General features: G+C 31.4%; 1 protein-coding gene across 1 annotated transcript; it reads right to left on the reverse strand.

Annotated features, from left to right (window-relative positions):
* Positions 1–619: 619 nt before the first annotated feature.
* On the reverse strand, positions 620–12,333 carry LOC107447437 (fibropellin-1; the record flags this gene model as incomplete). Its single annotated transcript, XM_043051350.2, is given in 3 exon segments — positions 620–883; positions 2,337–2,441; positions 12,046–12,333. Coding segments are annotated over 3 exon segments (544 nt in total), but the record flags the coding sequence as incomplete, so codon positions are not given.
* Positions 12,334–14,292: the final 1,959 nt, after the last annotated feature.

Consider the following 14,292-nt stretch of genomic DNA (forward strand, 5'->3'; position numbering starts at 1 on the left):
ACTTTCAGTGGCTTTCCTCTCCATGTTAAGCAAATGCAGGTTGACTCCATCAAAAAGAGCTCCATGAACTCAAATTTCTTCCAATATTCGATCCAGGAGTTCTGTTGTCTTTTGGATTGGATTCAAAATTACAAGGCTATGGAGTTGAACATTTGTAGTCGCAAACCCCAAAAAATTGGGTCGGCTGTTCAACGACGATTGTAAAATACTTCCGCAGCCTATGCTGAAATGTCCGAAATGTTACGGTCCTTAGCGTGATTTTGCCCTACTAATCTTAAATTATGATCAAAACTCAACACGGAAAAAACTATGACAACATCGAGGTTGACTCTTGAAAATAGTTAAAATTGAAATGATAGTACGTCAGTGCGGGCAATAACTAAAAGATGAATAAAATTGGTTAGTGTATTGTTTAAAACTAATGAAAGTGTTACAATTGGTGAAGGAGTTAAAAAATAAGAACATTTAAATGCAGTTGTGCTACTCACTACGCTTGGTTATCATTAAAGTTTATATGATGTAAAAGTTAATTTTGAAAGGTATCCAAGCTATTCGCCAAAAGGCAGCTAATTTGATAGTAAAATGGTAAAAGAGTTGTGTTTACCTTTGCAAGTATTACTTTTATCTTCATATACTTCACCTTTTTTTGGACATTCACAATAAGCGTTTAATTTTTTAACATCATACTTGCACTTGGCAGGAGCATCAGATTTGCAGCAACAATAGAGTCCTCTAACTTTAGCATACTCTTCATACAAATAGGAGTTCCAGCAAGTCACGTGTATTTTTTCGCAAAATGTTCCTCTCGTTCTTGGAGGGCATGTGCAAATTCCATTATGGCACGTTCCTCCATTTTCGCATATTTTTGATTCATTGCATATTTCTAAAATGGAAAGAAAAATGAATTAAAATGATTAAATGAGAATTAAAAAGTCTTGAAAATAGCTAAGAAGCAACTAAGTGTTAATAACTTCTTTAATTTTCAATAAATTACAATGGGGGACAATTTTATTTTTATTTTCTGTAGTATGAAATTCTTAAACGGATCTTATAAATTATAGCCTGACTTATTTCAAATCTGCACTTATCTCTCAACATATTACAGATTTTATTTAATTTGCTGATTTCAGAAGTTTTGTATGATATTTTAAAATTCCCTCAAGTGATTACTACTTCTCTGACACGCAGGGAGTGGTAGGAAGAAGGCTATAACACATTTCAGCATATGATACGATACGTTAAGGACATATTGCTTTGCCTTCAGTGCTATTAAGAGGAAAGGAGTTTTCAAGTTGTATATCTATGAACATAAACCTATACGCTATTTATAAGCTTGTACATTCAGACAAAATATTAAACTAAATAATACTAAATAAACTAAGTAAACTAAGTAATACTAAATAAATTGAGTAAACTAAGTAAGACTAAATAAATATAAAATATATTTTTGAAAAAATCAGTAGCGGAATAAAATAAATTCAGATTTGAAACCCCCACACCAGAACTGGGTAATATCTGGTATTTGTAAAATGGAAACGGAAAATTTGTTTCCCAGTGTTATTAGTAATGTATTTTCACAGTGCTTTTTCACGATTCCTTTCGGGCAAGGAAAAGAAATTTGATTTAGCCGATTATAAGAGAAAACAGTTTATAAATTATATTCTATTTTTAGGAAATTAACAGCAATTACTGTGTAATTCTCTTTAAATATAATTTATTTAAATTTTTTCAATCAAAATGCGATCACCACTATAAGTTGGGAAAACATTACAGAATTTATGTTTCAAAATTTTTTTGTCTTAAAACTTTTTAAAATAACAAATAATTGCAAAAAAAAAGGAAGCGATAGAATAAAAAGATGCTTTGAGTCTACCATTAAGATTAGTTCCTTTAATCTAGCTGCCAGGGCTCGAAAAAATTCAAATTTTTGCATTTCCTGAAGGATATATTATTCCACAGAATACACGCCCGAACATCTTAATAAAAAGTATTTACAGGGGAAAAGAAATACGCAGATAAGCTAAATTTTTATTTCAATTTAATAAAAAACTAAATTGAATGGAGTTTATTGACGGAACTAACAGATGTTATTACCGAATAATTCCTCTAAAGTTCCAGACGGTAGTTGACAGTAGTTTTTCAATTTGTCAGTTATAAAAAAATCTTTCTAAATATTTTAAATTATTTTATTTCATGTAATCTTGCAAGTAACTTTTTTCCTAAAAATACTTATAGTCCTAACTACTTAGAAATTTAGGATGTATTTTTCCAATTAAAATGCTTAACCAAAGAATAGAAAGTAATAAAGCATTTCACCGAGGAATAGAAAGAATTACCTGTGCATACTTCATTTATTCCAGGAACATATCCGTCTTCGCAAGTACAGACTTTCAAGCCATTTATAAATTCAGTTTTTGTTGAGTGGTTACCGCAAAGATTCTCTGGAGAAAAAAAATCTTATTCTAATATGACAATAAAAGCGAAGCAATACATAAATAAAGTTCTTGATCGTAAATAGATTCATCCATAAGACGTTTTTGTTTATATGCCGTCATTATATCTGTTCACATCTTAGATTGCTTCGAACTTTCATGGAAAGGCATCTATATTTCCCCCCTAATGGTCATTGGATTCACAGAACTGGTCCAACGCCTCCTATAACTGAAAGCCTCCACACGGTTTTTTATAGATAGTCTGATCAGACCACTGTGAAGGATATCCACTTACAGAACGAGTCACTTAATACAAAATCTAATTGAAATAAGAAAATGGTAGCAAATATATGACTAAAAATTTGTTTTATTTATGAATATTAATGGTTTGCCTTATTCATTTGTCAACCACTACAGATTCAATTCTCAAATATATATGATGAATTTCCCTCAATTACTTTTATGAAACTGCCAAATAAAATCAAAACACTAGGACTAGGACTTTTATGAAAGGATACCTCGAAGGGAGGCGAGGCAGTCTGCCACAAAACCTCTTCTCTCTCTCTCAAACTTGTTTGTTCAATCTCACTACTTCATTTTAATTTTCTCTCAGTAAAAGATACTGAACCCCAACTTTCACCTTTCAGTTGCGCTTCGGCGATTTATTAGTAGTTTCTTAGAAAAGGTACNCATGCGCACAACTGGTTCACTTTTTAAATAGTCTGCTCGGACTACTTATAAAAAAACCGTGTGGAGGCTTTTGATGTAGGAGGTGATGACTGGTCTGACCAGACTGGAGATTAGTAACAACAACAGTTCTTGTTCGTTATAAGGAAATGTTTCATTATATGAAGATCACCCAACAACTCAAATGCTTGATGAATTGTAGCACCACAAATTTGTAAAAGATACTGTGAAAACTCATTTCAACATAGAAATAGTGCTTGCAATTACAGATTATGCCCAACAATTCTCCGTGAGAACTTACCACTAGGTACAAAAATGGTTAGGCAATGAAAAAGACTCCTTGCAAATGGGCAACGCCTCCTATAACTGAAAGCCTCCTAACGGTGTCTTACAGATTGTCCGATCAGACAACTATGAAGGTATACCCGTTTTCGAAAGAGCCATTTGTTAGAAAATTTAGCAAAAATAAGAAAGTAGAAGCAAACATATAAGTGAAAAAAAATTTTGATTTATGAATATAATTAGTTTTATTTATGAATATGATTAGTTTTATTTATGAATATGATTAGTTTTATTTATGAATATGATTAATTTTGATTTGCTCGTTAAGCGCTACAAATTCAATTCTCAAATATATATAATAAATTTTTCTCAAATACTTTTTAAACAGTAATTGGGTATATGCGCACAACTGGTTAGCCTTTTAAAAAGTCTGCGCAGACTACTTGCGTGAAGGTTCTTTGATGTGAGAGGTGATGCAATTTATATGGATGCAGAGTCTTTTTCCTGTGAAAAGACTGCATCCAACCGGAAACAAGAATCCTTCAGCATTCTTTCTCGAATGCATTTTCTTACAAATAGTTTGCATAAATGCACGTGATTGCAGAAAGGGAAGTCTTAAAAGTTGTTCTAATCTTTGAAAACATTGTAAGGGTTGCCCTGCCAAAATACAAAAAAAAAATCGTTTTGGAAAATGAGGGTAAAGAATAGGGTGCTGTATCACACGATGAAAAAATTTATTGGATTGCATCACCTGAAGAACATATGGGTTGTGATGGATTGCAAGCAATAGGATATTATTTATGGAATAGTGCAACTTAATGACAGTCAAAGCAATGAGGAACATCTCCAAGGCTCTTCAAAACATATAAAAATTTGAGTCATTAAAAGTAAACAAGGTATGTAAGGTCGATTAGCTTTCAATATTTGGACATAGCTTATAATGCATGTTTAAGAAAATGGACACAACTCGACATTCGCGATTAAAACACAGTTCGAAAAGTGCGTTCAGGAAAAAAGGAGACTGATCAGCAAAATGCGTGTTCAAGAAAATGAATGCAACTCAAAATGCTTGAGTAAAAAAAAAAAAAAATAGATAAAATTCGCGTTTAAGAAAAAAATATATTGCTGTTAAACTCATTAATGTCCAGTCGCAAAACATGATCTTTAAAAGAAAAACACTTATATGAATAAGTTGAGCATTTATTTGTTGAGTGCAAGTTGATACTTTTCTCTACTATTTATCACTTTAGCACCTTCTACTACTTAGCACTACCTGAAAAATCACTGCGCAATCAAATAACTTCAGATCGAATTACAAATATTTTCATTATTATCTCGCGGTAAGGATATCTATTTTAGTTTCTGTAAAACAAATTAAAAAAACTAGTCACTTGGTTCACTTTTTAAATAGTCTGCGCGGACTACTTCTAAAAGACCGTGTGGAGGCTTTTTGTTGTAGGAGGTTATGGTTCTACGCACTAAAAGCACTTTTAAATAAAAATTCAAAGCTAAACCTAGCAAATAAAAGAACAATATACCTACAAGCTATCCGACCAATTCTTACCTACGCTAGCCCCGCCCTAACCACTATCAGTGATAATTTAAAGAAAATATTGTCATACACAGAAGGAAAATTTTTAAGATACATGACTGGTGCCCCAATAGCTATCAGCAACAGACTGCTAAGGAAGGATCTACTAAAGGAGAAGAAATTAACTGCTTCATTGCCAAACTCAACTTTAAATTCTCTAGTAACGCTAGAAACTGTACGGCCTCGAACTTCAATCGTTTGCTAGACATCAGCTTAACCAGTTAACGCCCAGCGTCATATATTTAGGACAGTTCCTTTTTTTCAAAAACATTCATTGAGGTGGGAAACTTTTTCCAGCATTTTCATTTATCTGGGTGAATTAAGAGATTCTCACATACCACAATGATTTAGTTATTTCTGATTAGATCTAGAATTATAAGGAGCAAGTACTTTTAGATCTATCAAGGCCTTTTGAATGCCCTAACAGTAAAAAAAAAAAACAATTAATTTCGAAAATATATTATACCACTTTTTCCATAAAACCACTTTTTGTATCATTTCAATGTATAAATTCGGGACAAAACGGGTTAATAGACGACAACATTAAATATAGCCCGGTAACCGCATTCCTCACGTCAGATTGTATCATAGCAAAATATTACAAATGATAATATCACTCTCTTCCTTTTTTTATTACCAGTATAAGCTTATTTCTTCATGACTTATGAGCACAGAACAATCCAGTATAAGATGCCGAGGTATAATATCAGTAAAATACCGAGGTACCCTACATATCCAGCAGATCGAAATACAAATATTTTCATTATTATCTCATGCAAGGATATCTCATACCTGCCAACTTTTAATCTTTTCCATTATCATTTTTCCCAGTGGTATTAAAATGGAAATAAAACTTCAATTTTAAGCAAGCAAATACGTTGAATTTGAGAAACCTTAAGTTGACAACCATAATAGTAACGCATATTAATATATGTGCTTAATTTTTGTAAGAATAGTGGTGATCAAAATCATTTAAAAATTAAGTTTATAAAAGAAAAAAAAGTATATATCTACTACCACTTTAAATATAAAAATAAAATCTTCCGGAAAATCTGGAAGAGTTGGCAGATATGATATCTATTTTAGTTTCTGTAAAACAAATTAGAAAAACTAGTCACATGAGATACCAATTTTTATTTTTTCAAACAATGTAACCATCCTTATGTAAGGTACAAATGGGTTAAGATAATAGACACCGCATTTGATCCCGTTTATGAAACAGCTACTTCAGCAATTGCATTTTAAAAAGATTAACTACAGATGCAGATAAATATGCAACTCACAAATCTATAAGTTGCCCAAAGTAAAATGAAATAGACAAGACTTCATAACTTTAATATAAAGTTTTAATAATAATGTAGTAAAAGGCAATCCAATTGTTTCAAAAGAATCACTTAGAGATGCCACTTTGCTCCGCTTTTTTTAAAAAAAAATTCCATTTGATAACGAAATTTAAGTAATTTTTTAAAGTTCTTTGCAACCACTTCATATTATAAATTCAAATTATTATATAAACAGCTACTTCAGCAAATTTAGTAAATAATTAATTGCATACTCTTTACTAGTGCTACGATTCCACCAACAGGCGTTGTGATTGTAGCTAATACATACCCTCCAACTGCTACGGAATTTCCGTAGTTTCAGAAATCTTCTTTTCAAGCGGTAGCAAAATTAATGTCTTCATATTTAAAAAAAATTAATTTTAACGTAACTTGTCCACTATTACTTATAAAAGTGCANTTTTAGTAAATTTAGTAAATAATTAATTGTATACTCTCTACTAGTGCTACGATTCCGCCAACAGGCGTTGTGATTGTAGCTAATTGCTCAAAATTGTATTACTATTCTATATCGTGCTTGTAATACCCGTTTTTTTAACTGTGTCCAAAACGCATGATGAAAATTTATGAGGCCCTGAAAGTCTTGAGCAATAATGTGACTCTGTAATTATTACGTGGTGACTAAAAAAGTAAGCGTAATTATTCTTTACGTTTTAATATTTTTAATTCGTTACCAATTTATTAAAACTTTTGCAGAAAGCGAAGTAATTCGCATCCATGTTAATATCATACCAACCAACAACTACGGAATTTGCGTAGATTCAAAAGATATGTTTCTTATTCATAATAACCTCTTCGAGACGGGCGAGTCATATATGCATTCTCAGGGTGTCACAATCTCGGTAAAAAAGATAAAACTGGTAGCCAAGCCATTTTTATAGCAGTTCATTAGTGGGCGGGGTAATAATAGTTTTCTTTATTTATGTCACCAAGACTTAGTTCAAATTAAAAATTATATAGTTGAGCTTTTAACAAACATCAATTGGATTGTATTAGATTTAAAGAGAACGCAGAAATAAGGTGTTCGAAGTAGCAATGCCCAAGCTTAAGCTACCGATTTTATTTTTTATTTCCATCCTGTTTCCGATTCGAAACGAATGTATTTATGACTCATCAGCCCCGAAAAATTTTATGGTAATGTCTCAATCTTTTAAAAAATTTTGACCATTACAAAAAGCAGTTTTGATCATCACTGATTCCGTAACTATGTAAATAATTTTAAAAAATTATTTAAATAATCTAACAAGAAATCAAATTTCCTTTTCTTAAATTCTGATAAAAAAAGTTCATAAAAGTGCTGTTTGCAATTTAAAAAGAAAATTTGAATTAGTTTTCGAGCACAGGAAAAAGTATTTGATCAAAAGTTTATTTTATATTACGTGTTTAAGATGTTTAGGGTATGCAGGTCTGAAAGTCAATATGTACCAAGACGGAAAACAGCAAAAACTGGTTATCACAGAGATGCCAACTTACTCCGGGCAGCAAATATATATTTTAAAGTGGTAGTTTATCAATTGTGATTCTTTGTTTAATAAATTCAATTTAGTAGATTTTCATACACCACTATTTCTAAATAATTAGTAAACTTATATAATTCACCACTTTAAGTTAATTGTGTCATGCAATACCCGTTAAAAAGCAAGCAAATATAGTCAAATATTTGCAAAATTTACTTTGCGGCTATTTACCGTTTTTTTTTAATTATTTTGGCGTGTCCGGAGCAGTTGGCATCTCTGGTTATCAGTAAAACTGACATTTTTTTCGAGAAAGATCAAATTTCTGTTACTACCAAGATTATTTTACAATTACACCATACAGATAAAACTGTTAAGATTTTGTTCAATAGCTAAGACGAGAGTTAAAAATCAACAAAATAGATGAGCACATAGCTGAACTATGTGCAAGTTTCTTCAGAGAAGCACTCTCTTGTCATACGTGCAATTACTTTAAAAATTTTGATTTTGAGCTCATCAAAGACAACATAAAATATAGCCCCAGGCAAACGCCTTTTTCCTATCCGACGGAGTTTTGTCCCGTAAATTTTGTAAATACTTGTAAATAATTTTTGCGCATTTATTATGTATTTCTCCTTTTCTCTAAGGCTATGTGGCTACTGTGCACCTGAGAAGCTCGGGGGTAATACCTCGAGGGGAGGCGAGGCAGTCTGCTACAAAACCTTTTCTCTCTCTTAAACTGATGGTTTGTTCAATCTCACTACTTTATTTTAATTTTCTCTCAGTAAAAGATACTGAACCCCAACTTTCACCTTTCAGTTGCGCTTCGGCGATTTATTATTTATTTCCATTCAGATGAATTAGTTAGAGCTCCTAGCGGGGCTGATGCTAAGATAACCATCACATATGAGTATGAGTTGTTCAATAATTAAAAAAAAAGAAATGGCTTTGCTCCTCTTGAAAGCGAGCAATTAAGGCAATTTTTTTTTTAAGTTTCAGCTTTCTCCTTCCAAAGTTTTTGGAAAAATTCTTATAGTGGTAGCCAACTTTATGCGTTAATCCTTCTTTCATAAAATTGATTTTAAGTAATTTTTCATACCACGAGCTTGAAAATGATTCGAAAACTTAGATTAAAAGCTTTGTATTCCAACCTTCTCGTTGGAAAACTTGTAAAATGTTGACGAAATTACCAAAATTTCATTAAGCTTTAGTTTTTTATTGTCTATCACTCATTAAAATATTTTTTTTCTTCTTTTTTTTTAAAAAAAAGCGTAGTGGTTGGCAACCTTGATATGGTAATTACTAAGTAAATAAAATGTATTAAGTTACGAAATGTATCTCTAAAATGCATTTTCTCTGAATAAACTAATCTTTTTGTGCCAAATTCGGATTCTAAACCTTTAAAACAAGAAAAGGACTGTAATCCGAAAAATATAGTCACAATAGTTTTTCCTGGTAAGTGCTCAAAAGCTTGATCCCCTTCAAGGTAATTTCAATTTAACTTTGTGCGCATACTACTACTTTTGCATAGGAAACTACTTCAGTGAAAAAAAAATTTCAAAGCTTTTATATTTAAAAATAATTTTCGGTCAGATAAAATTTTATATTTAACGACAGAGAACTATTTATTCCGGACACAGAACAAAATAAATCGCACTTTTTTAAAGAACAAACTAATGTATGCAATTAAATTGGAATCTGACGTCGTTTATTTGCTTAAATAACCTAGAGCATTTTTTTAATTAGTTTAAGAGGTAATAATTTAAAAGTTAACAGTTCTTTTTATAAGATTGTCACGAGTCCTATAAATTTATAATAATGGTACTAAATAACGAATTTAGATTTTCAAAAACTACTTCATCGTGTAGCATTTTGAATAAAAAGAGTCAAATATACCCAGTGAAAAGTCAAATATACTCAGTCACTCCGATCTAGATATTCGAGACTTTGCCCCGTAATGATATTGCTTAGGGGTTAAAAAAGTTTTAAAAATAAATACGAAATCGATCGATTACTTGTCAATTAGGGTTAAACATTGGTTGAAAAGAAGCATTTTTTGCCGTATACTTTTCTTAAAGACGTATTTTGAGCTGTGTCCACTGCTTTGTGCTGAGCTGTTTCAATTTTCTTCACTGCCCCTTTCGAGCTGTGTATACTTCCTTAAACACGTATTTTGAGCTGTGTTCACTGCTTTGTGCTGAGCTGTTTCAATTTTCTTCACTGCCCCTTTCGAGCTGTGTCCACTTTCTTAAATATGTTTTTTGAGCTACTTCAATTTTCTTAAACATCCATTTTGGAGCTGTTTCTATTTTTCTTTAACATACTTTTTGGACTGTTTCAGTTTTCTTAAACACTCTTTTTGAGCTGCATGTATTTAATAACTTAGTTCGGAAATCACTTTTTTTTCCTTCTTACCCTGAAAATGTCACTTGATTCATCCATTTTGCTCTTATAGTGTCATTTTGGTTGAAGTAGCTGTTCTGCACGCGCCGCACCTAGACTCGCTAAATATTGGACATAAGTAACTTTTGTTTCCTTCTCTCTTTTAATTTCTCCGTGAATCATAGTCACCGGGTTTCACCTACACCAAATCACGATCTGACCACCTATCGAATGTGGTGCCATCTATCGCGATATCTATACCTAATGTCTTCTTCCCTTAATTTGAAGTTTCGTGAGCGCACTTAGTGTTACCTGTACTCCTATGGGGTCTGGTGAGGGTTAAGCTACGCTTACAGTGTTATTTATCGTTCGTTCGTTGTAGTGGAACTGGGCGTCTGAGGCCTTACGGCCCTTTTCCCATTCATTTTGAAGTTAAACTTAGAAACATGCATGACAAAATTAAAGTTTGGGGAGCAAATGGAGTTCTTGAGAAAAGCAAAATGGCACTTTACCATTATTAGGCAATGACAAAATTGTAAGTAATAAAAATGTACATGAAAAAGGTAAAATTAAAGTACAATGGGAAAATAAACACTAATGAATATTTACAGTTTGGAAATACATACAAAAGGGGGCGAGTTAAAGGATTGTGAGGATGTGTGTATATGTGTAAGTAAATGTGGCTCTGTTAAGTAGAGACCCGGCCGTCAGTGAGTGTTTGTGTTGTTAAATGTTAGTATGATATCAGAAGTGTAGAAGTGTGCAATGGGTCGAATTTTTGCATCCTCTTTGAGATTTATGCAGTCGAAAATATCATTAAAATTTGCGGTATTGCAGGTGGCGGCTTTAATAAAGAAGTTTCTATTTAATTTGTTGAAATGATGGTCAAGGCGGTCAATGTTAAGATCTCTATAAATGGTGTTGTTGCGGATGAACCATCTGGCTCCCGTGAGTTTTCTCAAGGTGTTGTTTATCGTGTTTTATTTTTTTAAAAAAAGAAGTTACTTTTTACAGATAAAGGTGGTAGCACAATTATTTCATTATTCAGCTACTAAGCGTAAGCATAAGTGTTTCTCATCATTATTTGAATATTAACACGGTAAATAACTTCAAACTTTATTTGCAAACATGAGAGAGATCTTGCCAGTTTTTTTAGAAAGTTAAGCAAGGCATATCCAGAGATGCCAACTGCTCCGGACACACCAAAATAATTAAAAAAAACGGTAGATAATTACAAGCAAATTTTGCAAATATATGACTATTATTGCTTGCTCTTAAAAAGGTGCAGCAAGACATTAGTACAATAAAGTGGTGAATAATATAAACACACGAATTATTAAGTGGTGGATAAAAATCCACTAAACAGAATTTGTTAAACCAAGAATTACAATTGATAAACTACCACTTTAATATATATATTTGCTGCCCGGAGCAAGTTGGCATCTCTGAATATCTGAAAAAAGTGGTGATTTATATAACATTACAAATTGTTTAGAAATAGTGGTATATAAAAATCTACTGAATGGAATTTATTAAACCAGGAATCACAATTAATAAACTACCACTTGAAAATATTTACTCACTGTAGGGAGAAAGTTGGCATCTGGGGATCACTAAATATAGTATAAACTATGAATTTTGGCTTATTAATTTTTAGTGGTCGCATCTGTTTTTTTTTAACCACTGAAAAGATATTTTTAACGAATATAATGATCTAATATAATAAAAGAAATTTAATAATTTTTCCCTTTGTTTTAAATTTTTAGCGTCAGAATTTTAAACATTTTTATACATTTAATTAAAAAAATTTGGCGAATTAATATACCTATCTTCTTATTTTCTTTGTGTACGGCTACAAAAAAATGAAAACAACTTACCATCTGCTTCTAGGACAGCATTAGAAATATCATAATTACATTCCTTTATTGAGTTTTCATTTTTAATTTCTATATCTGTATATCTATTTTTCATATTTAGTTCTTTTCCATAGTTTTTTGAAATGTACACCACAACCATGTATAAAACAATGTAAAATATTTTGCAAGAAATCATGTTTTTCAAAAAAATAAAGCTCTAGTTAGATGTATATTTTCGAAACTGAAGTGGGGAAGTTGGACTAAAGGTGTTCATCAAAATGCAGTGTTTAATAGAAAGACTGCAATCAAAGAACAAAGGGTTTTATCAGAATGAGTTTTTATCTCGGTTTATATCTTTAAATAGAAGATAAAAAAAAACTGTTATTGAAAATATTTTAGTGTTCTTACCGAGAATGTTTTTTTAGTAAATTCAGTTTATTTAGTCTTTTATTTTTAGGCTCCTCCGGGAAGCGTCTGGCGATTTTTGGTAGATGTCACATGGACAAGTCTAAATAGATCAGAGTAATTGAAAGCATATCGCCAGCGTAAATGTTCTAGAAAATGGCATTCTGAAAAAATTGGATCCCAATGAAACGAATCAACCAAAGCAATGAGAAATGATTTGGAAAAGTAAATGATTCATCAGTGAAGTATTGGCCTCGAATGTCTTGTAGTAGACATTCCTTCAAAAGTTGTCAGAGGTGGGAGGGAATGCGAGAATTCTTCCACGATGTTCACCAAACCCTGATTTTAAATGAGTATAATACAAGAAGGGCAGCAAAATTCTGCGCTTTTCATAATATCTCTTATAGATTGATAAATAGTCATATTTTTATTTAAATATGTATATATATAATTACATACATAATTACATACATATATAATTTCAAAATGAAGATAAAACAAAGGAAAATTACAGACGTATGAAATGACATATGAATTACAGACATATAAGGGGGGGAGGATAACATTTTTTTAAAAAATCCAGAAAATAAAAGATATAATCTTTGCATCAGCCCACACGATTATATCCGCAAAAAAGAGTGCTTGCGGATATAATCGTGTGGGCTGATGCAAAGATTACATCTTTTATTTTCCGGATTTTTTAAAAAAATGTTATCCTCTTTTTTCCCCCAGTTGTTTGTTATTTTTTATTATTATTTTTCTTTTCCTCCCTTTTTTCATATGTCTTTAATTTTCCTTTGTTTCATCTTATTTTTGAATTTATCTTATGAGTTCTGTTTACTTGCAGCTTATGCGCAATAAACGAAACTTATTGTTTTTCTTAATTTTCTTCGTGTTTTTTTGTATTTATTTTGCTCTATACATTACTTTCTTAAACATCATAAAATTAAACAACAGCCCATAGACTCGACTCGAAACTAATGGAACAGCTGAACTTTTAAGACTAACCATTATAACACGTTTAAAGTGTAAAATTAATGATTCTTCTAAAAAGCTTATTTGGCCTAAATTATTAAAAGAAGTAACTGAAGAATATAATCTAACTGCACGTTCGGTAACTAAATTTCCACCAGCTTGTTTAATATTTAGCACTGTCTCATTTAATCATCCTTTATTAGAAGAAATTTATCCACCAATAGAAGAAGCTAGAAAAATTGCTATTGAAGGAACAAAACAATATCATGAAAAAAAATTATTATGATGCAGGATTCACTAATATCGAATTTTTTCCAAATTATACTGTAATGTATGAAGATTTTAATTATCCCAATACTTGGAAACTTACACCAACTTTTTCCAGTCCACACATAATTCTTGAAAAGATTTCTGATGTTAATTATAAAATAAATAAAAAGAATACTCATAATAAACAAAATACAGAAATAGTTCATATATCAAAATTGCGAATGTATCTTCTGACACAAACTGAAATTATCTCATGAATAATAAACAAAGGTAATAATTTAAATAATATTGTGGTTTAATAATAGAAATAATTATATTTTATATTAAACTAGGAGGCTCCGCCCCCTGCTCGCTAACGCTCGCCAACCCCCGAGAATTGCTACGCAATCCTATGTGGTTCACGCCGTGAACCATGGCTCGCTGCGCTCGCTCGCCAATGAACACAATGCTCTAGCACAAAGACATAATATATTATCATCAAAGACATAGTATTTTATCATCAAAGACACAGTATTGTACTTATGTAGAAGAATTCTACCAATGTTCTTATTGGCTTTTAAAAAAGTATATTAGCTATTTAGATTGTACATGGTGAAAAAATCAAAACATTAGCTAAAT

Source organism: Parasteatoda tepidariorum, chromosome 9 (genome assembly GCF_043381705.1).
Source record: "Parasteatoda tepidariorum isolate YZ-2023 chromosome 9, CAS_Ptep_4.0, whole genome shotgun sequence".
Taxonomy (NCBI): Eukaryota; Metazoa; Arthropoda; class Arachnida; order Araneae; family Theridiidae; genus Parasteatoda; species Parasteatoda tepidariorum.